This window comes from Myotis lucifugus, unplaced genomic scaffold (assembly GCF_000147115.1).
Source record: "Myotis lucifugus unplaced genomic scaffold, Myoluc2.0 scaffold_178, whole genome shotgun sequence".
NCBI lineage: Eukaryota > Metazoa > Chordata > Mammalia > Chiroptera > Vespertilionidae > Myotis > Myotis lucifugus.
The window spans coordinates 218,094-240,102 of record NW_005871226.1 but is presented as its reverse complement, the minus strand read 5'-3'; the positions used below and the strand labels follow the sequence as shown (position 1 = coordinate 240,102).

The 22,009-nt window shown below is 49.1% G+C and overlaps 2 protein-coding genes, 1 long non-coding RNA gene and 5 other non-coding genes across 9 annotated transcripts in view; 2 read left to right on the top strand and 6 right to left on the bottom strand.

Annotated features, from left to right (window-relative positions):
* The first annotated feature begins 8,800 nt into the window (after positions 1–8,800).
* IDH3B (isocitrate dehydrogenase 3 (NAD(+)) beta) lies at positions 8,801–15,311 on the top strand. Its single transcript, XM_006096379.3, is given in 13 exon segments — positions 8,801–8,916; positions 9,038–9,124; positions 9,244–9,259; positions 9,262–9,335; positions 9,447–9,567; positions 12,567–12,627; positions 12,704–12,836; positions 12,944–13,077; positions 13,169–13,271; positions 13,368–13,514; positions 13,688–13,782; positions 13,893–13,953; positions 14,899–15,311. Coding segments are annotated over 13 exon segments (1,161 nt in total). The 5' UTR covers positions 8,801–8,874; the 3' UTR covers positions 14,986–15,311.
* NOP56 (NOP56 ribonucleoprotein) lies at positions 15,308–20,632 on the bottom strand. Its single transcript, XM_023760288.1, is given in 13 exon segments — positions 15,308–15,754; positions 16,399–16,536; positions 16,722–16,843; positions 17,071–17,219; positions 17,582–17,682; positions 17,866–18,017; positions 18,099–18,286; positions 18,620–18,818; positions 18,988–19,114; positions 19,116–19,150; positions 19,759–19,873; positions 20,224–20,313; positions 20,617–20,632. Coding segments are annotated over 13 exon segments (1,785 nt in total). The 5' UTR covers positions 20,620–20,632; the 3' UTR covers positions 15,308–15,388.
* On the bottom strand, positions 16,606–16,677 carry LOC111827523. Its single transcript, XR_002831132.1, has one exon. It is a non-coding gene; the product is annotated as a small nucleolar RNA SNORD57 (small nucleolar RNA).
* LOC111827512 lies at positions 16,932–17,002 on the bottom strand. Its single transcript, XR_002831123.1, has one exon. It is a non-coding gene; the product is annotated as a small nucleolar RNA SNORD56 (small nucleolar RNA).
* LOC111827518 lies at positions 17,433–17,518 on the bottom strand. The gene has a single exon (XR_002831128.1). It is a non-coding gene; the product is annotated as a small nucleolar RNA SNORD86 (small nucleolar RNA).
* Positions 18,405–18,536, bottom strand: LOC111827514. Its single transcript, XR_002831126.1, has one exon. It is a non-coding gene; the product is annotated as a small nucleolar RNA SNORA51 (small nucleolar RNA).
* LOC111827519 lies at positions 19,298–19,365 on the bottom strand. Its single transcript, XR_002831129.1, has one exon. It is a non-coding gene; the product is annotated as a small nucleolar RNA SNORD110 (small nucleolar RNA).
* A 175-nt stretch (positions 20,633–20,807) lies between the features above and the next one.
* Positions 20,808–22,009, top strand: part of LOC106698413 — a 52,873-nt gene continuing 51,671 nt past the window's right edge. For both annotated transcript variants that reach the window (XR_002831111.1, XR_002831112.1), the window contains exon 1: positions 20,808–20,972. This is a non-coding gene — a long non-coding RNA (uncharacterized LOC106698413). The remainder of the gene's footprint in view (positions 20,973–22,009) is intronic.

The window sequence follows — 22,009 nt, the reverse complement described above, 5'->3', positions numbered from 1 at the left end:
AGTCTGGGGTTCAGCAGTGGTTCTGCATCAGAAACAGTTCTTGACTTTGTGCCCAGTCCATGATGGCCGACATGGTGCCAGGACTGGTGCAATGATCCAGGCAGTGGTGGCAGTTGTGTAGGCAGTGCAGGCGGGATCAGCAGCTTCATTCCAGTTGGTCTTCTTCGATACCCTTGCCACGAGCATCTCCATGAGTGACCCAGGCTGTCTGATTGGCAGCTGAATTTGTTTCCACAGTCTACAGCTCCACAGAAGAATGTCTTTAATTGCCAACCTTGCAGACACACAGCTAGGCCATTGGCAACGGCACAAAAGGCATGAAAAATGTAACCAAGCCGAAACCGGTTTGGCTCAGTGGATAGAGCGTCGGCCTGCGGACTGAAGGGCCCCAGGTTCGATTCCGGTCAAGGGCATGTACCTGGGATGCGGGCACGTCCCCAGTAGGAGATGTGCAGGAGGCAGCTGATTGATGTTTCTCTCTCATCGATGTTTCTGACTCTCTATCTCTCTCCCTTCCTCTCTGTAAAAAATCAATAAAATATAAAAAAGAAAAAAAAGAGGAAAAAAAAAGAAAAATGTAACCAAGCTTCATCAGGGAAGGTGTTGTCCAGGACTATTAGCACTGCCTTGAGTTCTGCTCATTGAGCAGAATGAGCATGCCTGCTTTTTATTTATTTTTTAGAGGCCCGGTGCATGGATTCATGCACGGGTGGGGTCCCTCTGCCTGGCCTGCTCCCTCTGCCTGGCCTGCACCCCTTGGGGGATGTCCGAGAGCCGGTTTTGGCCCAATCCCCATAGGCCAGGCTGAGGGACCCCACTGTGCACTAGGCCAGTTTCAGCCCGATCCCTGCAGGCCAGGTCAAGGGAACCCACTGGCGCACGAATCCGTGCATCGAACCTCTAGTATGCATATAAGATCTTTGGTTAATCTCTTCCTGCCCTCTCCCCTCCCCTCCTCCCTCTGAGATTCATCAGTCTGTTCCATGTTTCCATGCCTGTGGTTTCCACTCCTACATTGAGCGTCTGTCCCCCAGTGGTCAGTGCACATCATAGCTATTGGCCTATCAGATGGTCGGACAGTCACTTAGGTTTTTATATAGATTATTTTAAAATATATATATATTTAAATCCTCACCTGAGGATATTTTTCCATTGATTTTAGAGAGAGAGAGTGGAAGAAAGAGGGAAAGAGAGAAACATCGATGTGAGAGAAACACATCAATTGGTTGCCTCCTGCACGCACCCGACCAGGGCCCAGCCTGGGGAGGAGCCTGCAACCTAGGTACTTGCCCTTGACCAGAATTGAACCCGGGACTCTTTGGTCCACAGGCCAATACTCTATCCACTGAGCCAAACTAGCTAGGGCTAAATATATTTTTATTGACTTTGGAGAGGAATGGAGAGGGAGCGAGAGAAACATCAATGACGAGAATCACTGGTCGGCTATCTCCTGCACGCCCCCTACTGGGGATCAAGCCAGTAACTCAGGCATGGGAATCTAACTGTAACTTCCTGTTTCATAGGTAGATGCTCAAACACTGGGCACACGCCTGCTTTTTAAATTCTTTGTAGCTGGTGCTGAGGTTGAATGTGGACACCATTGGGTATCAGTACAGCCAAACCACCAGCGAACCAGGCAGGCACTTGCGGGGCCCTCTGTGAATTGAGGGTCCCATTGAGCTAGCAGCTTTGCTTCAGGTGATGAAGTGAGGAATGAAGTTTTCCCCAAAGGAATTGCCATTCTTGTAAAGCCCAGATAAGGTTAGGGCTAGGAAAGCTGTGCTCTTGAATACAGCATTTACACTTGACTAGTAAGACCTTTTGTGCTCTTCCCTTTATAACCACCAAATCCAAGTTGGTGATGTATTTGGTGACTATGTCCGGCAGGTGGCACTGTTGGGCTAGAAATGGCCTCAGTAATTTTTCCTGATTATGTTTCTCCTCTTGGAAGCCTATATGGTTTCTTCTGGACCATCCCAGAGGGTTCAAGAATCACCTCTGAACACACAGCAGTCTCTGAATGGGCAAATCCCCTCTGGAACCGACGGCATTTACAGTACAAGCCTGGACAAACATCAATACCAGTTATACTTTCAGCAGCAGCAGCCCCAATGACAGTGCAGTACATTGAATTGGCCCAAAGGACCCACACACAGGGCCACTTTGATTTCCTTTTCCCAATGAAAACTTTGCTGAAAGCCCATCAGTTGAAATTGGGGGATTTTTTTTTTTTTTTTTTTACCTTATGGGAAAACAAACCAAGGAGTTTACTGTATGCAGATCAGGAGCTATGGCAACAGCTTCAGATCAGGCTCCCCCAGAGGGGAGAGCAGGAGTGTGGGGAAGGCTAACCCATGGGGGAGGGGCAGCTGGGAGGCTTTTACTCTCTCTTGGCCTCTGGCTTCAGGACTGGTACACCACTGCATTCTCCCCTGTGCCTCCAGCTTCAATACAAGACCATTGCCACTCCCCTGCCCCCAGCCCCCCAAGCCCAGGACCATTGCCACCCCCACTGCATTTCTTGGAACCTTCAGCCACCCCTGTCTGCCTGCATCCAACAACAGAAATGGGTAAGACAGTAACATGGGTGCTTGGGTCCTACAGAGTTATAAACATTTGATGCCGTCACCTCTATGGAAGTTCCCAGCATACCCCACTTTTTCTTCAAAGCTGCTGAGGGGGGAGTAGCGTGGGGAGAGAGAGCGGGGAGCACAGAGGGAGAGAAAGGCCTGTGCAAGTAAGCAAGACTTTCATTCACTTTGGGTTTGAATGGCCACTTGTTGGGCTCAACCAAATACTCTGAAGCTCTATTTCAGACACCCTGGATAATGCCATTTTATTTCAGCTTTCAGGACCCTTTGATTCAGAAGCCACATCCGTATTGCCCTTTGAGTGGGGCTGTGGGCTTGCTGCCCCTTTGTCACAGCAGCCCTTCCCCCTCTGGCGTGGAGGAGTGAGCAGGAACACAGCACCACTCAGGTGGCTTCTTTCCATCTGCTTCCCACTGCTTGGCCTCATTAACAAGTAGGACGGTGTGAGACCCTCCTTCTAGTCACCCTCAGCCTGCCACCCACCATGTGGAAGATTCACTAACATATGCGAGGGGGTCTTTTCATAACTTCTGATCTGGTCCCCAGGGTCCTTGTCCTTCCTCTTCCAGAAAGCCCTGTCTCTGCCAGCATCCATCCTCACTGCCACACTGTCAGGGCCTGGCATTTGAGTTTACCCTGCTGACTAGTTAATAACAACCAGTCTTACTATTTCATGGGTGCTGGCCAAGCACGATGAGACTCCTGGGTCAGAGACAAAGGACTTTATGACTCATGGCACAGCAAGCAACACAGCATAACGCTTACATTGGCTTCCTTTCCCTCACATCCCACAAGGGCAACCTGGAGGGCCCAGTAGATGCTGTGCAGGCAGTGGGTTTGTGTTGCATCTGAGGAACATGGAGTTTGGAGAACCCACCTCTTTTATAGCAGGGGATAAGCAAGCTTGCGCTTAGTGCTAGAGGGAGATATTACCTCATCCCTCCAGGTTGCTCACTGCAATACAAGTCTGAGAAATGGTGTGGGCAAAGAGGAGTTAGGACCTTGCATTCTTGGCACAGCCAGCAAGAATGCACAGGGACACTCAGGGACCATGGCCAACTGCCTCTCCCATGTCCACTTCCAAGTTATGCCTGTCTCTTTTTAAAAAGCCTCCGGTCTCAGTCCTGATGCCTAAACTGGGTGATTGCAGAAGAAACAAAGAAAGAGAAATGCAAACTCTTTTAAGACCACAGATGCAGCCCTAACCGGTTTGGCTCAGTGGATAGAGTGGCGGCCTGCAGACTGAAGGGTCCCAGGTTCGATTCCAGTCAAGGGCATGTACCTTGGTTGTGGGCACATCCCCAGTGGGGGGTGTGCAGGAGGCAGCTGATCGATGTTTCTCTCTCATCAATGTTTCTAACTCTCTCCCTTCCTCTCTGTAAAAAATCAATAAAACATATATTAAAAAGAAAGATCACAGATGCAAACGACTTAAATAGATGCATTAGCTGATCAAAAAGAGTACTGTACTGCCCTGGATGATTTGGCTCAGTAGTTAGAGCATCAGCTTGTGGACCGAAGGGTTTCGGGGATGATTTTGGTTAAGGACACATACCTCAGTTGCAGGCTTGATTCCTGGGCTGGTTGGGGTGTGTGTGGAAGGCAACAATCTATGTGTCTCTCTCACATTGATGTTCCTCTTTCTTTCTTCCCCCCTCCTCCCTTCTCTCCATTTTCTCTTAAAAAATAAATAGAGCCCTGACTGGTTTGGCTCAGCGGATAGAGCGTCAGCCTGCGGACTGAAGGGTCCCAGGTTCGATTCCGGTCAAGGGCATGTACCTTAGTTGCGGGCACATCCCCAGTGGGGGGGGTGGGGGGGGTGGGGAAGGCAGCTGATCGGTGTTTCTCTCTCATCATGTTTCTAACTCTCTATCCCTCTCCCGTCCTCTCTGTAAAAAAATCAATAAAATGTATTTTTAAAAAATCAATAGAAAAAATATCCTCAGGTGAGGATTGAAAAAAAGAAACGAGTATATACTTAAAGAATAATATATCACAACCAAGATGGCTTTTCTAACATATAAGGATGGTTCAATATTGAAAAGTACATTAATATATATTAACAGATTCAAAGATAAACTTCATTCATTCAATTAGCAGATACATATGAGGCAGTGGTTGATAACGAGAGAATCCCAGCCTTCATTGCACTTTCAACTGAGAAACAGAGGTAATAAACAAACAAATGAACAAATATATAACATTTATACAGATATAATTGAGACAGATATAATTGAGAAAATAAAGCTGAGTGAGGTAATACATATCAGCAGTTTCACATTGTCTGACCTAATATATTTGTGAGGATTTAGTATTTAATAAAGGTAGAATTTATTATCTGGAAGAAAAGATAATAAATGATACTGAGGCAGTTAGCTAACCCTTCGGAAAAAAGTTAGGTATTTATCTTTCACCTTTTACAAAACTACATGTCAGATAAATTAACAGCCTAACCCGTGGCTCGGCAAACTGTGGCTCGCGAGCCACATGCGGCTCTTTGGCCCCTTGAGTATGGCTCTTCCACAAAATACCGACTTCTGCGCATGGGCCATGAAGTTTCAATCGCACTGTACATGCGCGCCCGCACCTGGTATTTTGTGGAAGAGCCACACTCAAGGGGCCAAAGAGCCGAATGTGGCTCGCGAGCCGCAGTTTGCTGACCACTGGCCTAAACCATATAAACACAAAACCATAACAGCATCAGAAAAACTATTGGAGAATGTGTTTATCATTTTTTTTTTTTTTTAAATATATTTTATTGATTTTTTACAGAGAGGAAGGGAGAGAGATAGAGAGTTAGAAACATCGATGAGAGAGAAACATCGACCAGCTGCCTCCTGCACATCTCCCACTGGGGGTGTGCCCGCAACCAACGTACATGCCCCTGACCGGAATCGAACCCGGGACCCTTCAGTCCGCAGGCAGACGCTCTATCCACTGAGCCAAACCGGTTTCGGCTGTGTTTATCATTTTAAGGGAAAGGAAACCTTCTGGGACAAAGCTAGAGCTTTGAAGAAAAAGGCAGACATGTTTCTGTATTACATAGGATACAAGTAGAAATGGTGTGTGGGAATTCCAGAAAGTGCCATTACAGGGCCTGGGGCTTCTGGTTTTCTCCTCCCTGTCCTTCTTGCTGGTTGAAATACATACATGATGGCTGGAGGTAGAATAACTGTCTCAAGATATTTTTAAAATATATTATTTTATTGATTTCAGAGAGGAAGGGAAAGGGAGAGAGAGAGAAACAATGATGAGAGGGAATCATTGATTGGCTGCCTCCTACATGTCCCCTACTGGGGATCAAGCCTGCAACTCAGGCATGTGCCCTGACCAGGAATCGAACCGTGACCTCCTGGTTCCTAGGTCGACGTTCAACCACTGAGCCACACCTGTGGGTTGTCTCAGATCTTGAATGAACTTGGGAATGGAGGCCTTGAAAAGTGGACCAATAAGACTGCAGAGTCTGAGCTTCTGACACTATGGAGGGCCGATCCAGCCTTGAACCAACTGTTATTGGAACTTTTAAAAAATATATATATTTTATTGATTTTTTACAGAGAGGAAGGGAGAGGGATAGAGAGGTAGAAACATCGATGAGAGAGAAACATCAATCAGCTGCCTCCTGCACACCTCCTACTGGGGATGTGCCCACAACCAAGGTACATGCCCTTGACCGGAATCGAACCTGGGACCTTTCAGTCCGCAGGACGACGCTCTATCCACTGAGCCTAACCGGTTAGGGCTATTATTGGAACTTTTATGTGAGCAAGAAACAAACCCCTCTCTTGTTTGAGCTGTGGTTATGCTGCATGTTGTCACTCACTAACCTAATTGATACACCTGCCCACTCCCAGGTGAAGGATCATGACTGGTGTACACCAGTGGTTCTCAACTCTGGTTGACTTTTAGATTCATCCAGGGAGCTTTTAAAGAACACTCGTATCTGGGCCCCACTCCAGACCAATTACATCCAAACCTCTGGTGGTAGGATCCAGACGTAGGTATTTTTTAAAAGCTTTTCAGCTGGCCCGAATGTACAGCCAGGATGTGAAGAATTAGTTTAAGCCGATCAGGACAAACCTCTTCCCCTCTTTCCCAGTTTTTCTTGCAGTAGGAGTGGTCGTGAACCTATTTCTGGCCTGTGATACCTCAGTGGAAATCTGTTGAGACTATTTCTGGGAACACTTAGATTTCTGATATGAAGGAAAAGATATAGTTGGGACTGTTCGTTCTCCTCCTTCCCAGCGTTGAATGCAGAAGCAATGTCCAGAGCTGCAGCAGCCATATGGATAGTATGAGGCACCACGGATGAGGATCTCAGACAACACACTAGGCTGGCAGAGTGGAAAGGCAGAGGGCCTCCATCTCAGGGGCCTCTCCAAGCAGCTAAAGGAGTCCCAGGAACTCCTTAACTTCAGAAGCCAACAACTCTTATTTGTTTAACGAGTTTTCTGATTGTTGCAGCAGAAAACATTCATAACCGAAACACACATGGGCACAGGTGCTTTGTCGGGTAGGGCACTTTCTAACATTTATCATGTGTATAAAGAATACTGTACAGGGTTGTACACAGCAATATTGTTGGTCATGACCCAAACTAGAAAACACTTAAGTATCCATCAAGTTGAGAAAGGCTCAATAAATTTGGCAAATTCACATTATAGAATACTATGCAGCAAAGTAAAATAATAAGTGCTCCTTCTCTAAGACATGTTATCTTAGACACTGATGAGTGAAAAAAATAAACTATAGGACAGTAAATATATAGAATATGAAACCATTTATTCTGAAGCACACACCCATACTCTAAAAACAATACTGTATAGCCCTGGCGGGGAGGCTCAGTTGGTTGGGCGCCATCCCATGCACCAAAAAAAGGTTGCTGGTTTGATTCCCAGTCAGGGCACATGCCCGGGGTGCAAGCTTGATCCCCAATGGGGGGCATGCAGAAGGCAGCCGATGGATGTCTCACTCTCACAGGATGTCTCTCTCTCTCCCCCTCTCCCTTCTTCTCTAAAAACCAATAAAAATATTTTTTAAAAACCTCTTCCCTATGCATGTACACACACATAGAGAGAATATACAGTATTATTTTTTAAATCCTCACTTCAGGACCTGCTTACTGATTTTAGGGAAAAGTCTGCTCTTTAGGGACAGAGAGAGAGACGGAGAGAAGCTCCACATTTCTGGGCGTGAAAGGGGGATTTTCTGGGTGGGGCCTTTCACGCATTTAGGGAAGATTGACAGGAACTATCTTTCTTCTGGGCATGCCCTCATCTCTAATGTCTATGCAGTGGTTCTCAACCTTCCTAATGCCGCGACCCTTTAATACAGTTCCTCATGTTGTGGTGACCTCCAACCATAAAATTATTTTCGTTGCTACTTCATAACTGTAATTTTGCTACTGTTATGAATCGTAATGTAAATATCTGATATGCAGGATGTATTTTCATGGTTACAAATTGAACATAATTAAAGCATAGTGATTAATCACAAAAACAATATGTAATTCTATGTGTGTTTTCTGATGGTCTTAGGCGACCCCTGTGAAAGGGTCGTTTGACCCCCAAAGGGCTCGCGACCCACAGGTTGAGAACCGCTTGGTCTACAGGAAAGCCCACAGGGGGCGGGGTCAAAGTCCAATGCAAATTCTATTATAATTAGCCCCGGGCCCTAGAAAGGTCACACTGGCATTGAGGTCCCGTCATTTTCCTCCGGGCTTGCGCAAAGAACCGCTGGCTCCGAACCTGCCTGCAGGCGGTCTGCTGGGCCGCCCTAGAGAGGGGCCCACAGGCCATGTTGGCCCGACCCCTGCTCAGGGGGCCACATACCAGTGACGGCCGCCTGTTCTCCTTCACGGCCCCCGCGGCAGGCCTCACCCCAGCCGCGCCTGTCTAACTTCCTACCGAACAGCCACGTCCTCCGCCTGAGCCAGTCAGTGCCCTTCACCAGCCCCTTCACCCGCTGACAGCCGCAGGGGTCGCACCTCGGGACTCAATTCAGTCTTCCTTTGCTAAACAAACAGTCTGATATTATCCTTCCATGTTAGGGTGAAATGTCAATATAAGTTAAATATAGTGGCTGGGAAAAAGGCAATACACCAAGCGGCTGCGTGCGCCGTCCGTCCCCCGGGGAGGGGGAGTAGAAGGGAACGGAAGGGAAAGAGAAGCGTGCGGGGCGCCGGCGGGAGGAAGAGCGCACCCCCGGGGTCCTGGGCCTGACCGGAAGTCAGGGTGCCGAGCCGCTCGGGCTTCCGGCGTCACTTCCCTCGCGACTTCCTGCGATGAACATGGCGGCTCTCAGCAGTGTCCGCTGGCTGACCCGAGTGAGGCGGGGAGCGGGCCAGGCCGGGCCGGGCGGGCGGGGGTCGGCGGGCTTTTACCCGGCTCCCCGTAGTGTTCCGGGCGGGGGTCCAGGCCGACCTCACAGGCTGTGTCTCTTCGCAGGCGCTGGTCGCCGCCCCCACCTCCGGGGCATGGAGGGGCCTGGGTACCTCGGCCGTTTCGCACTCCGTCTCGCGGAGCCAGGTAAGCGCAAGGCCCGCTCGGGCCTCGCCCCGTCCCGCCCCCTCCCCGGCTCCCCAGCCCTCCCCTCTCCCAGACTCCTGCCCCTACCCTTCGCACCATCTCTGACGGCCCCGGTCGCAGGCCAGGACGTGAAGGTGGAGGGCGCTTTCCTGTTGACATGGTGCCCGGAGACGGCGTGGGGCCCGAGCTGATGCACGCGGTCAAGGAGGTGTTCAAGGCGAGTTGTCTGGGGAATCGGCGGCAGGGACGGTGGGGTGGGGGTGCGGGGGCGGCTTGGAAAGAACTTAGTTGATCCTGACCCTGTCATGCTTGGGGTCTGTCTCGGAAGGCTGCCAGCGTCCCAGTGGAGTTTCAGGAGCATTACCTGAGCGAGGTGCAGAATATGGCGTCGGAGGAGAAGCTGGAGCAAGTTCTGAGCTCCATGAAGGAGAACAAGGTGGCCCTCATTGGTACGTGTGCCCTCTCGCCTATGTGTCATTTGAAACCAAATGAACAAATATTCATCAAGCTTCCCTCTACACATATGGCTGCACGAACTCTCCCTGAGCTCCCAGCGGTTCGTGACCGTTGGTTCCTTCCAGCCGGAACACAGGAGCTGAGAGAGCATGGGAGCTGTCTCCGCAGGAACTCGGAGTCTGCCATGGGGCTACACCACGGGTCGTCACGTCTTGTTAATTGTGTTTATAGAATGCTGCTCTGGCCACCGCTTTTCTGCCTTCCCTCTGCGTCCCTCCTTGAATCTCCTCATTAGATTTTTCGGTTTCCAGTTCTGTCCCTGCAGTCCATTTTCTGCATCTCTTCTCTTGGAAGGACCAGCATGACTTTGCCAGGCCCAGCCTTAGCCTAGGACAGTAAGTTCTTTGTACAGTGACTCTCAGCTTTTCTGCCTTCATTTCCACAGGACTTGTTCTGTGCTGTGGACTAGGCTGTGTTAGTTTCCAAATATATGAACTACCTTGATTTATGCTGTTCCTTCTGCCCAGGATGTTCTGATGCTACCTGTCAGAGTCCTCCTCACTCACTGTCTTGGTCTCCTAGGACTGTCATAACCAATTATCATGCAACTGGTGGCTTAAAATAACAGAAATTTTATTCTTTCACAGTTCTGGAGGTCAGAATTCCAGAGTTAAGGTCTTGGCAGGGCTCTCTCTGAAGGCTTAGGGGAGAACTCTCCTTGGCTCTTCCAGCCCCTGGTGGCACCTGGCAGCTCCTGGTGTTCCTTGGCTTGTAGATGCATCACTCCAATCTCTGCCTCTGTCTTCTGGCTTTTTCCTCTCTGTGTCTGTGTATCTATTTCTACTCCTTTTTTTGTATAAGGGCTTGTCATTGGATTTTGGGCCCACCGTAATCCAAGTTGATTTCATCTCAAGATCCTTAATTATATCTGCAAACACTCTTTCTTTTCTTTTTTTTTTCTAACACTGTTATTTAAATAAGGTCACATTTATAGGTTGAGGTATAGACATATCATGTTGGGGGTTACTGTTCAATCTACTACACTCACTTTACCTAAGGTCTGGCTGAAGTGCCAGTCGTTCTGTGATGTTTCCTGATATTACCACAGGGAATTTCTTTGTGTTTCTATGTATGTCGTTAAAATCCTTTCATATATATATATATATATATATATATATGTATATATGCATGCATATATATATATATATATATATTTTTTTTTTTTTAATATTTCTTTATTGATTTCAGAGAGAAAGGGAGAGGGAGAAACATCAGTGATGAGAGAGAATTATTGATCGGCTGCCTCCTGCATGCCCCCTACTAGGGATCGAGCCCGCAACCTGGGCATGTGCCCTTGGCCAGAATTGAACTGGGACCCTTCCAACCGCAAGCCGACACTCTATCCGCTGAGCCAAACTGGCTAGGGCCCCATGGTTATTTATTTATTTATTTAAAAATACACATTTTTAAACATTGATTTAAGAGAGGAAGGGAGAGGGAGAGAGAGATAGAAACATCAAAGATGGAGAGAGAATTATTGTTCAGCTGCCTCCTGCACGCCCCCTACTGGGGATTGAGCCTGCAAACCAGGCATGTGCCCTTAAGTGGAATCAAACCTGTGACCCTTCAGTTTGCAGGCCAGCGCTCTATCCACTGAGCCAAACCATCTAGGGCTTCTCCCATGGTTTTTAAAAACCATGTCCTTTATATTATCTATCTTCCTCACTATATTGTTTGCTCCTTGGGGACAGAAGGTATGTGTTGTGTTTTTGGTTGCTAAACCTAGTACCTTCCTTACACATACTCTATACTCAATAATTGTTGGTGGAGAAATGTGAACTAGGTAGACACAGAAAGGTCATAGACCCCTTAGCTTTGTTTTTCAACATATTAAACCCAGGCTCTTTGATAACATGAAAAAAATCTTCTGTTTTCCTTTTAGGTCACTTTGAGGTTTCAACATAAAGGGTGTCCCAAAATTCACGCAAGAAGTAATTTTGATAGAAAACACAGGTTTATAAGTAAAAATTGTAAATGTTTTATTGATTCATAAAGTATACAGTATAGGGCAGTGATGACGAATCTTTTGAGCTCGGCATGTCAGCATTTTGAAAAACCCTAACTTAACTCTGGTGCCGTGTCACATATAGAAATTTTTTGATAATTGCAACCATAGTAAAACAAAGACTTCTATTTTTGATATTTATTTTATATATTTAAAAGCCATTTAACAAAAATCAACCAAAAAAATGAGTTCGCGTGTCACCTCTGACACGCGTGTCATAGGTTCGCCATCACTGGTATAGGGTTATGTATGGAATAGCATACCGGGTAAGTGGCCTCCACGGCTTTGCTGGCACATATGCACTCTTTTGTTGAAATTTTCCATGACCGTTTTTGCATAAATGTGGCTGAATTTCGTTGAGGCTCATTTTCATCTTGATGGCTTGGTTAATCGACAAGATTGTCGAATTTTCGGTTCAGAAAATCCACGAGTGATTGTTGAGAAACAAATGCATCCACAACGTGTCACTGTTTGGTGCGGATTTTGGGCTGGAGGCATCATCGGACCATTCTTCGAAAATGCGGCTGCTCAGGCAATAACAAAAGAGTGCGTATGTGCCAGCAAAGCCGTGGAGGCCATTTACCCGATATGCTATTCCATACATAACCCTATACTGTATACTTTATGAATCAATACAAAATTTAGAGTTTTTAATTATAAACCTGTGTTTTCTATCAAAATTATTTCTTGCGTGAATTTTGGGACACCCTTTACATGTGACTAAAAATAAAACTGTTAGAATGTTTCTGGTTTTAACTTCATTATTCTCCTTTGCCCCATCCCTCCAGAGAAGTTTAAGGGTCACTGATTGGGAGTGGGAGCTGGGAGTCTGGGTTGCATTCTGTCACTGAGGGGATTGGACACTGAGTTTCCTTTGGTTTGGCTTGTGCCTGACATTTCCCCACTCCTGCAACTTTGTTTGTGCAGGAAAGATCCACACCCCGATGGAATATAAAGGGGATCTAGCCTCCTATGATATGCGACTGAGGTAAGTGGTGGGAGCAATGGGTCAGAGGGATTCTGGGGCACCAGGCACAGTGTTGATGGCTCTGTCCCACCCCCAGGCGTAAATTGGACTTGTTTGCCAATGTAGTCCATGTGAAGTCACTTTCTGGGTACAAGACTCGACACAACAATCTAGATCTGGTGATCATTCGAGAGCAGACAGAAGGGGAGTACAGCTCTCTGGAACATGAGGTGAAGTCCTAGAAATTGGGGAGGGCAGAGGTGAAGGTGGGAGAGAGGCATAGCTCCTCCTTCCTTTCTTTCCAGTATCACTCAGCTATTTCTCTCTTCCTACCCAGAGTGCAAAGGGTGTGATTGAGTGCTTGAAGATTATCACGCGAACCAAATCTCAACGGATTGCAAAATTCGCTTTTGACTATGCCACTAAAAAGGGGCGGAACAAGGTCACGGCTGTCCACAAGGCCAACATCATGTGAGGGACATGGCTTTGCGTGGGGTAGGTTCCTGGGAAGGTAGTCCCCTGCACTCTCTTGCTGAATCTATTCCCTTTGGCCCATGGACAGGAAACTTGGGGATGGGTTGTTTCTGCAGTGCTGTGAGGAAATTGCTGAACTGTACCCCAAAATCAAGTTTGATACAATGATCATAGACAACTGTTGCATGCAGGTAAGGCCCTCCTTGTGTGTGCACTCCCTCAGTGCTGAGGGAGAGCAGGGAGTGGAATTTACTTCTCTTCTCCATGCCCATATTTCTCCCTGCCAGCTGGTGCAGAATCCTTACCAGTTTGATGTGCTGGTGATGCCCAATCTCTATGGGAACATTATTGACAATCTGGCTGCTGGCCTGGTTGGGGGAGCTGGTGTGGTACCTGGTGAGAGCTACAGTGCAGAGTATGCAGTCTTTGAGATGGTGAGTGAGGTCACCTCCTCTAGTTCTGTGTGCCCTTCTTCTGACCTCAGGTTCCGCCTGATAGTTTCATGCCATGCCTCCTCTCTGTACCTGGCCTAACCTCTCTTTTCCTTGATCTTAGTTTCTGCATAATGTCTGCTCCCAGTAACTCTGGCCTGCCCTTCTTTTCACAGGGTGCCCGGCACCCATTTGCCCAGGCAGTGGGCAGAAATATAGCCAACCCCACAGCCATGCTTCTGTCAGCTTCCAACATGCTGCGACACCTCAAGTAGGTTGTGGTGGGCTGGAGGAGGCCAGGTGTTGAGAAGGGAGCACCGGTGGGGAAATTAGGGCCTGATAAAGGGGGAAATCTCAATTTCTTCCTCTCTACATTGACAGTCTGGAATATCACTCCAACATGATTGCAGATGCAGTGAAGAAGGTGATCAAAGTTGGCAAGGTGAGTTTAGAAAGGCTGTGGGGTTCAAGGCCTCAGAACTACTCTCTGGGTAACCTGAATTGGGGTCTCCTTTCCCTATAGGTCCCCAGACCATCTGCTCTCTGATCTTGCCCATCCCTCTCAGGGCTGCTCTTCACCTCTCTCCTCTTGGCTGTTTCATCTTTTAGATCAGTGGTCACCAACCGGTATCTGCGGACCACTGGTGGTCCGTGAGGTCCGAAAGGTTGGTGACCGCTGCTCTAGATCTCTTTTGCCTTTTAGTTCCCATCTGCTATTCCCTTTCATGCTCCATCCATTGGCTCTTTTATGGACATCTTTTATTTTTTAATCCTCACCCGAGGACATGCTGAGAAAGATCGATTGCCCTCCTTACGTGCCCCAACTGGGGATCAAATCTGCAACCCAGGTATGTGCCCTGATTGGGACTCAAACCGGCAACCTTTTGGTGCACAGGACAATGGTCAATCAACTGAGCCACTTTGGCCCGGCTTATTGGGCATCTTAATGCTGAATTTGCAGCTATCTAGGGAGGGAGCATGGGGATGGAGGAGCCGAGGGAGGTAGCAGGCAGGATGAGGCAAGGGTGTCAGTCACCTTCTCCACCCTGGAAGCCCATCCTCCTTTGCATCCCCCTGCCATTTCCTTCCTTCTACTTGTCTCCAAGGCATCTCATCCTGTCTCCACTCTACATTTCCTATCTTCCCTCCTGCTCAGCTTCCCATCCATTCTGTCCACATTGCAGTTGATCGCTCTAGTAGTGACTTTGGCCCTCAGAAGACCTGAGTGGACAAGTCCATGTTCTTCAAACCTAGCAACCTTCCTGCATCTGCTGCATCTTCTTTCTGGCTGTTATCCCATCTTGGACTCCCATTTCATCAGTGCCCTACCCTCCTTCATGGGCTCTCTTCTCTTCTTTCCCACGGCTATCGCCGGTGGTGGCTGTAGGTGCGGACACGAGACATGGGCGGCTACAGCACCACAACCGACTTCATCCAGTCCGTCATCGGCCACCTGCACCCCTATGGGGGCTAGAGCCCCTTTATTCCCTTCAACCTCACGAGGACCATACCACCCACATCTCCCTTCAGTGCAGTGGACCAGAGAAGAGCCCTTAAACCATAATCACCTGGGCAGAGCCTAGGTTGTCCTGGGGCTGGCTTCCTTAGGGAAAACTATAATGGGGGGAGGGTAGGGATGGGCCCAGGTCACAGGGGTGATGACGATTCTCCCCCACAGGTTCGAACTCCTGACATGGGTGGCTATGCCACCTGCCGAGACTTCACTGAGGCTGTCATTGATGCCCTGCCCCAAGCACATCCATATAAAGGTGTCCAATAAAACATAAAATTATAAATCAACTCTTGTGAATTTTCTTTTATTGGGACATAGGGGGTAGGTAACTTGGTGGTTATACCCCACCAGGGTACTGTCCATTCTAATCTTCCTGGGCTAGCTTTTGGAGCTTTTTCTTTTTCTTGGAGCTCTTGTTACTAACAGCCTCTTCAGGTCCACTGCTGAGAGGCTCCTCCTTCAAAGAGAGTTTCCTCTTTTTCTTGGGAACACTCCTGTTTGTTGCCTCTTCAGGTTCACTAACTGGTTCCTGTTTGGTTAAAGATTTCTTCCTCTTGGGAAGATTTCCATTGTTAGCTGTCTCAAGATCATTATTAACAAACTCCTCCTTGGAAAAAGATTTCCTTTTCTTGGGTTTGGGTAAAGAAACGGGTGGGTCTTCTGTTCCATTCTCCTGAGGAGTCTCCTGGAGCTTTTGCTTTTTCTTCTTTTTGGGTTTTTCATTTGTCTCCTAAAGGGGGAAATGGGCATGAAACTGTCACTCACTGTATCAACACTCCCAGCCCCCACCCCATTAGAGTTCCAGCAATTAAGTAGGGCAGAAAAACTGGTGGAAATGCTGTAAAGTTGTCCAATGTTTCTGGGGATGGTTTTTATATGGGTAGAATTCTGGAAACCGCCCCAAAGGTGACTCCCACTTAAAGGTGGGGAGAGATGTAATTACTTAAGCCCATAAGAGAAAACCCCATCATGTTGGTCACAATAAAACCATCATGCCTAGTTCCAGAGGGGACCCTGAAATACTGTTTGACAAACTGGGCGCTATGAAAATCCCAGGGAAGACACACAGCCGAGAATCAAGAACAAACAGCAGGAATTCACACTACCCCCAGTTGAGGACTCCTGGCAGGCAGCCGAGGACAGAACACACTTGCCCAGGGAACCAGTGTGCTACAACCAGCTCTCTGGGCTCTTGAACAAGTTCTCTCAGCACCTATCTCCTTCCTATAGAATCAAGAGGCAGTTTTAGAGGTTTCAAGTCCTGGTTTCAGTCCAAAGGCCTGGACTCAAGACTATGACTTTGAGGTCACATCCTTTGTTCTACTGTTGAAAATCCTACAACCCAGAATTTTCACTCAGGATCTGCCTACTGACCTCACACTCCTCTGGTGTACTGCTGCTGTTTTCTGGAGATGCAAGGGCAATCGCAGCCAGCCGTTTCTTTTCCTTCTTCAAGCGTTTCTTCTCCTGTTTCTCCAGCTTTCTAGTAATCTCAGCAGCCGCTTCCTCTGCCTGGCCAAAGAAAAGTGCTGAAAGGCTCTGAAGACCTCTGGCCTGACAGGTTTCCCTCCTGGCTTCATTGGATCAGGCTCATTAAATCAGTTTTTTTGCCTCCACTCTACAAGGTCAGGCTAAGACAGTTCATCACCTCCAACAGGTAGCTATGCAAAGCCCCACCCAGCAAAGCCCAAACTGACCTGTACCATTGCCTCCTTCATGACCTCCAGATTCTTTCGTGGAATCACGCCAGTCTCATAGAAGGATAGCCGCTCCTCCACTTGTTCTCGAAGCTTCTCCCCAAATACACTTGTGGGTACCTCTGGATGTGTGTGTGTGTGGGTAAACAAAGCCTGTCAGCTCCTAAAGGGACAAGCTCCTCATCCCCAGTATTTCCTCTACCCTTAGCTTCACTCAGACCCAAAGTATCAACACTCACTAGGTGAACTGCTGTTGACGAAAAATGTTACCATCATTGTAGAAGCTAAGGTATTCAGTTCCCCACTCACTCCCAGCCCCTTCTCACAAATGCCACTCCCTCACCCATACCAGAGAAGCAATCAATTCGCGAGGCAATACTGCATTTGTTTGCCAGGTATCGGGAGATGCGGCCTTTGTTCTTGGCAGCTGCTCGGCCAATGAAGGTGGAGTGGAAAATGAGTCCATATTTTGGGGTGTTACCCCTTGTCTTCAGGGCTCTGGGAGAAGAATATTCAGTGGAGAGTTAAGATCAGAAATTTCAACCCTATTAGCCAAGGCAGCTCTTCCCCTCCCCTTTCCCTCAAACTCCGGAGTGAGCCTTAGGCTGGGGTGGGTCTATCCCACCTCATGCCAACCCACAGCTCCCAAGGCAGAGAGAAGGCATCCAATGTCGCTGACCTGGAAACTTGGTCCCTTTGCCGGGCCCTGGGAATCACTCAGACACCAGGACAGGCCATCACCCCCATAGCAGAGGCCTGTATAGGTCAGGATGCCCTGGTTAGCCATCACTGTGATTCCCCAAACAAGTAGTGGACACCAGAAGTGGCACCTGAGTGCGGGCAGGTGCCCTCACTGGTACCTGAACAGGGCCTTTTCAGCCCCAAGGATCTGCACTGTGGATGCTGGATACTTGGCCAGGTTGGTGAGGCTGCCAGCATGAGCAATGAGACGTGCGCCTACCTGGAGAAGGATTTAAGGAATTAGTCACAGAAGCTGGGTTTGCCAACTGACCAGCTGCATAATCCTGCCTTACCTCTTCCCATCAAGTGCATGGGGAAAACATGGTGGGTCAAGAAACACAGCAGTATGGATATATACACCGTAACATTCCTTATCCCCCCATTTTTGTTTCCCATGACTCACCGCTTCCCCAATTAAGGCTGACAGGCTGGGGGCCACTTGGCTCATCTTGGATCGCAGGTAAGTGTGCAGACTCTGGCGGTACTCTGACAAAGACACCACACGACTGGAGAAGCTTTCAATGTTTATCAAGTCAATGGCTGATATGTCCATGCCTGAAAGACACCAAGTAGGAATGTAAGGGCCAGATATTCATAGTCCCATACCTTACTTTGGCTGCCAGGCTCTGTACTGACCCATGGAGGACCGTGAGGCGTCCAGAATAGCCTTAGCCTTGGCCCCATCCATTGTTAGCTCCTCCAGCTCCTCCAACTTTTCTTCATTCAGCTCCTTTCGGTTTCCAATGAACTGAGCGACTCGGCAGTATGTAGCATTGTCATTGATTATCTTCACCAGCTCAGGAAAGTGATACCCATACCACTCCCTGCAAAGAGCCACAATCACTCCCTGGCTGAGCTGCCATGTCTCAAATAAAGCTATAGCCACAGCTACTCTTTGCCCAGAGGAAGTGAAAACTAGTCAGATCCCAAACCTCCTTGACTCAATGTCTCCCCATTCACAATACAGACCAGGCAAAGAGCCTGAGCTGAGGTGTATATGGGGTAAGTTTACTCTGCCTCCTATTTCTGTACAGTCAGTGTAAGAACACAGCCTGTGGTAAGCACCAGGAGGCCCAGCCCCACCCCACATTATTCTGCCCACAGGAGCCAGTCCTCATCTCAGGATCCAAAATGAGCTAGGCCATCCTTCCCCTTACCTGACACGCATGGAGAAGGTATTGATGTCCTTATCCAGCTGGTCCAGGAGGCTAATGGACTGTATAATCATATTGTCCACCCGGTTCACATTAAACTTAACTTTGGCCCGAGAATAGCTGTGTCCCAATCCCAGCTGGGCTTTACAAGCAGACACATCAGTCAGGCCCTTCACCAGGTTGTGGAAGTGCAGACGAACTCCTGGAGGAGGGTAAGACTATGAGCAAGGAAAGGCTCTCAGCTAGCTCCTGCACCCACAGGCAACAGCCAAGCAGGACAGCTATCCAGAAGCAACCCTAGGCACCCCAATGTTTCCAGAACCCTCCTCAATTAGGTCAAGAATGGCATAAATGTCAACAGATGGTCTCACCTCGAAGAATCTCAGCTATCACACCTCCAGTCTGGCAGTTGTACCCTAACTCCTCTTGTATAGCAGCACCAATCTTGGGGTCCCCAACCCCCAGGAGTACTTTCTTCTTTTTGGTTGGCAGGTACGTTTTCCAAGAACAGGCGGAGATCCTCATGAACAATACCTCAGGGCAAAAAACAGAGCTCCCACTAACAGACTGAAGAATGTTTAAATCACAAAAGGGATCCTGTCACTTCAACTGTTGATTGACAGACCACTGGTCCAGCAGAGCATGCTGGGATGGTGTGCCTATATCCCTCCCCTTTCGGCTTTGCTCAGAGACATAGAGACATCAATGATTGCACTCAGGGGATTGACAGATTCAAGTCATCACTGCAAAGCCTGCATTAACCACGGGAGGAGAAGCACTCAGGTTCAACAGTACAAATGTGAAATGCATAACTGAAAGCTTAAGACATACCCTGGAGCACCATGAAAATAATTAGTTCCCAGCCTGCTTCCTGGGACCAAAAGGTCTAAGACTGCACGCTGGACTATGTGCTTTAAATACAACATTTAGCCTACCATACCCCCCAGATACTGAGCTCTGCTAAGACTACTCTAAATTACATCGTGTACACACCAAATACTACCCAAAACATTTCAGATTTAGAACAAACTAGACGAGGAAAGGCAAATACTATCACAAGCTCCCTAGGAAAAGGAACTAGACAATCGCAGGACCTACATATCGGCGTATCTTCCTGAAATACCTGGAGGTAGCTTACTCACCTTCAGACACGGCATTGACATTTTCCAAGGCAACCTGGGACGAGGCAAAGGGAGAAAAGGCCACGAGACGGACGATGTTGTGGAACTTGCCCAGATTGAGCACGCACTCCTCCACCTGGGGGGATGGAGGGAGGGGAGAAAGGGTAAGTGTCTTCCTTCCTTCGCTCTAGCCTGTAGGGCGCAGTAAAGCGGCGGTTCTCAGCCCTGGCGGTTCTCAGAAGACCTGACTGAAGGCCTAAGGGAATGAACCTATCATGGGCCCTAAATCCCGGTTCTGCTCCGGCGGTACAGGGTGGGAGGATTCTAAATGATCCTAAGGCGATTCTAATCACTAAGGAAGACAAGGACCCTCTGCAAAGGAGCTTCCCAGCTCAGCGCATACCCCAACGCGTGCGGTCGGCCACGTGGGAGCGCGCGGTGCATGCTGGGGTCGTGGCGGCCCGCGAGCCCACCGCTTCCACGCACCTGCGGCTGCAGCAGGCTGATCTCCTCCACCTCCTTCAGCGCCAGCAGCGTGTAGCCGACCGCGTGCTCGAACAGCACGTGCAGCAGCACCTGGAAAGGGAGCCGGGGCGTCGGCGTCAGTGCGACCCCCGCGTCTGCCCGGCCCCACCCCCACGGCAGGCTCCACCTCCTTCAGCGCCAGCAGCGTGTAGCCGACCGCGTGCTCGAACAGCACGTGCAGCAGCACCTGGAAAGGGAGCCGGCACTCCTCACCATGGCGCCCGCTCCTAGCCCGGCTCGCAATGCGGCGCGCGGGCTCTGGCGCGCGGAACCAGGCTCCGGAAGCCCCGCAGGCCTAAACCCAGGCCCAAACCGCGGCCTTCGCCGGGCTCGCACACCACAACCACTCCTCACCATGGCGCCCGCTCCTAGCCCGGCTCGCAATGCGGCGCGCGGGCTCTGGCGCGCGGAACCAGGCTCCGGAAGCCCCGCCCCGATCCCCGCTGGCCAATCAGAGGCCGTGGACGATACCTTTCCGGGCTTCCGGAGGGGTCGGCCGCGTGGTATCTCCCGGCGGGCAGTGGGGGTGGCGCGAGTCCTGGCGGGCGGCCTTTTCCGGCCTCTGCAGCAGCGCGGGCGGCGCGGTAGCTGGGGACGCGCGGGCTTGGCCCGAGCCTTGCAGGCTGCAGAACAGTTTGGAAAAGCGCTTTTCTGGATAATAGTCCAGGCCCTCATGTCCTCATCATATAAATGACGGGCCGCAGAGCGAGGTGAGACCCGGACTGGAGGCCCTGCTCGGGAAACTGGTGCCGAGCTCGCTTTCCGCAGCGCAGGTGACCTCGGGCCCCAGACGCCTCCCTGCGCCCCACGCCCTTCTGGACCCCTTCATCCTGCCTCCCCTAAGGGCCCACCTCCCAGGAGGCCCGAGGGCCGCGCTCCCGTTCTCCACCGGAACGGAAGGGGGCCTGGGGCATTCTGGCGCAGACCTAAGGAAACGACACTCCTGGTGGCTGGTTTTATGCCTTTAAATAGTATTTTGTGTATTTCTTTTTTTTAAAATGAGGGTGGCAGGCGATACAGTAGAAGAGAAAGACGATCCCACCTTTTTCTAGGTCGGTTCTTGTTCCCCTTGGGCAGAGCACACTTCCTTTTGCGCGAACACGTGTTGCCCTGTTGAAGGGCCCTTAAGTCTTTTTTAAAAAATTATTATTATTTTTTAATTGATTTCAGAGAGGAAGGGAGAGGGAGAGAGATAGAAACAGCAATGACGAGAAAGAATCATTGATTGACTGCTTCCTGCACGCCCCAGAGCCCACAACCTCAGCATGGTGCCCCAAGGGAGGAATCAAACCGGGACCTCCTTCCTGGTGCATAGGCCAAGGCTCAACCACTGAGCCACGCCCACCGGGTTAAAGGGATTTGTATTTAAACTTTAAAAAATATATATTTCAGAGAGGGAGAGAGAAACATAAATGATGAGAGAATCATTGATCGGCTGCCTCCTACACCCTCCCTACCGGGGATGGAGCTCGCAACCCAGGCATGTTTCCTTGACCGGAATCAAACCCGGATCCTTCAGTCCCCAGGCGATGCTCTGTCCACTGAACCAAACCAGCCAGGGCTAAAGGTTTTTTGTTGTTTTTTTCTAAAGTTGCTTTTTTTAAAAAAAGAGCAAATTCCCATACAAAAGTACATTTATAAATTTAATATATTTTCTTCTTAAGCAATTAAGTTACTTGACAAAATACAATTACTGAGCTCACTCTCCCTCCTCCCCTCAAATATTGGCCAGTTGCCACATTTAAAA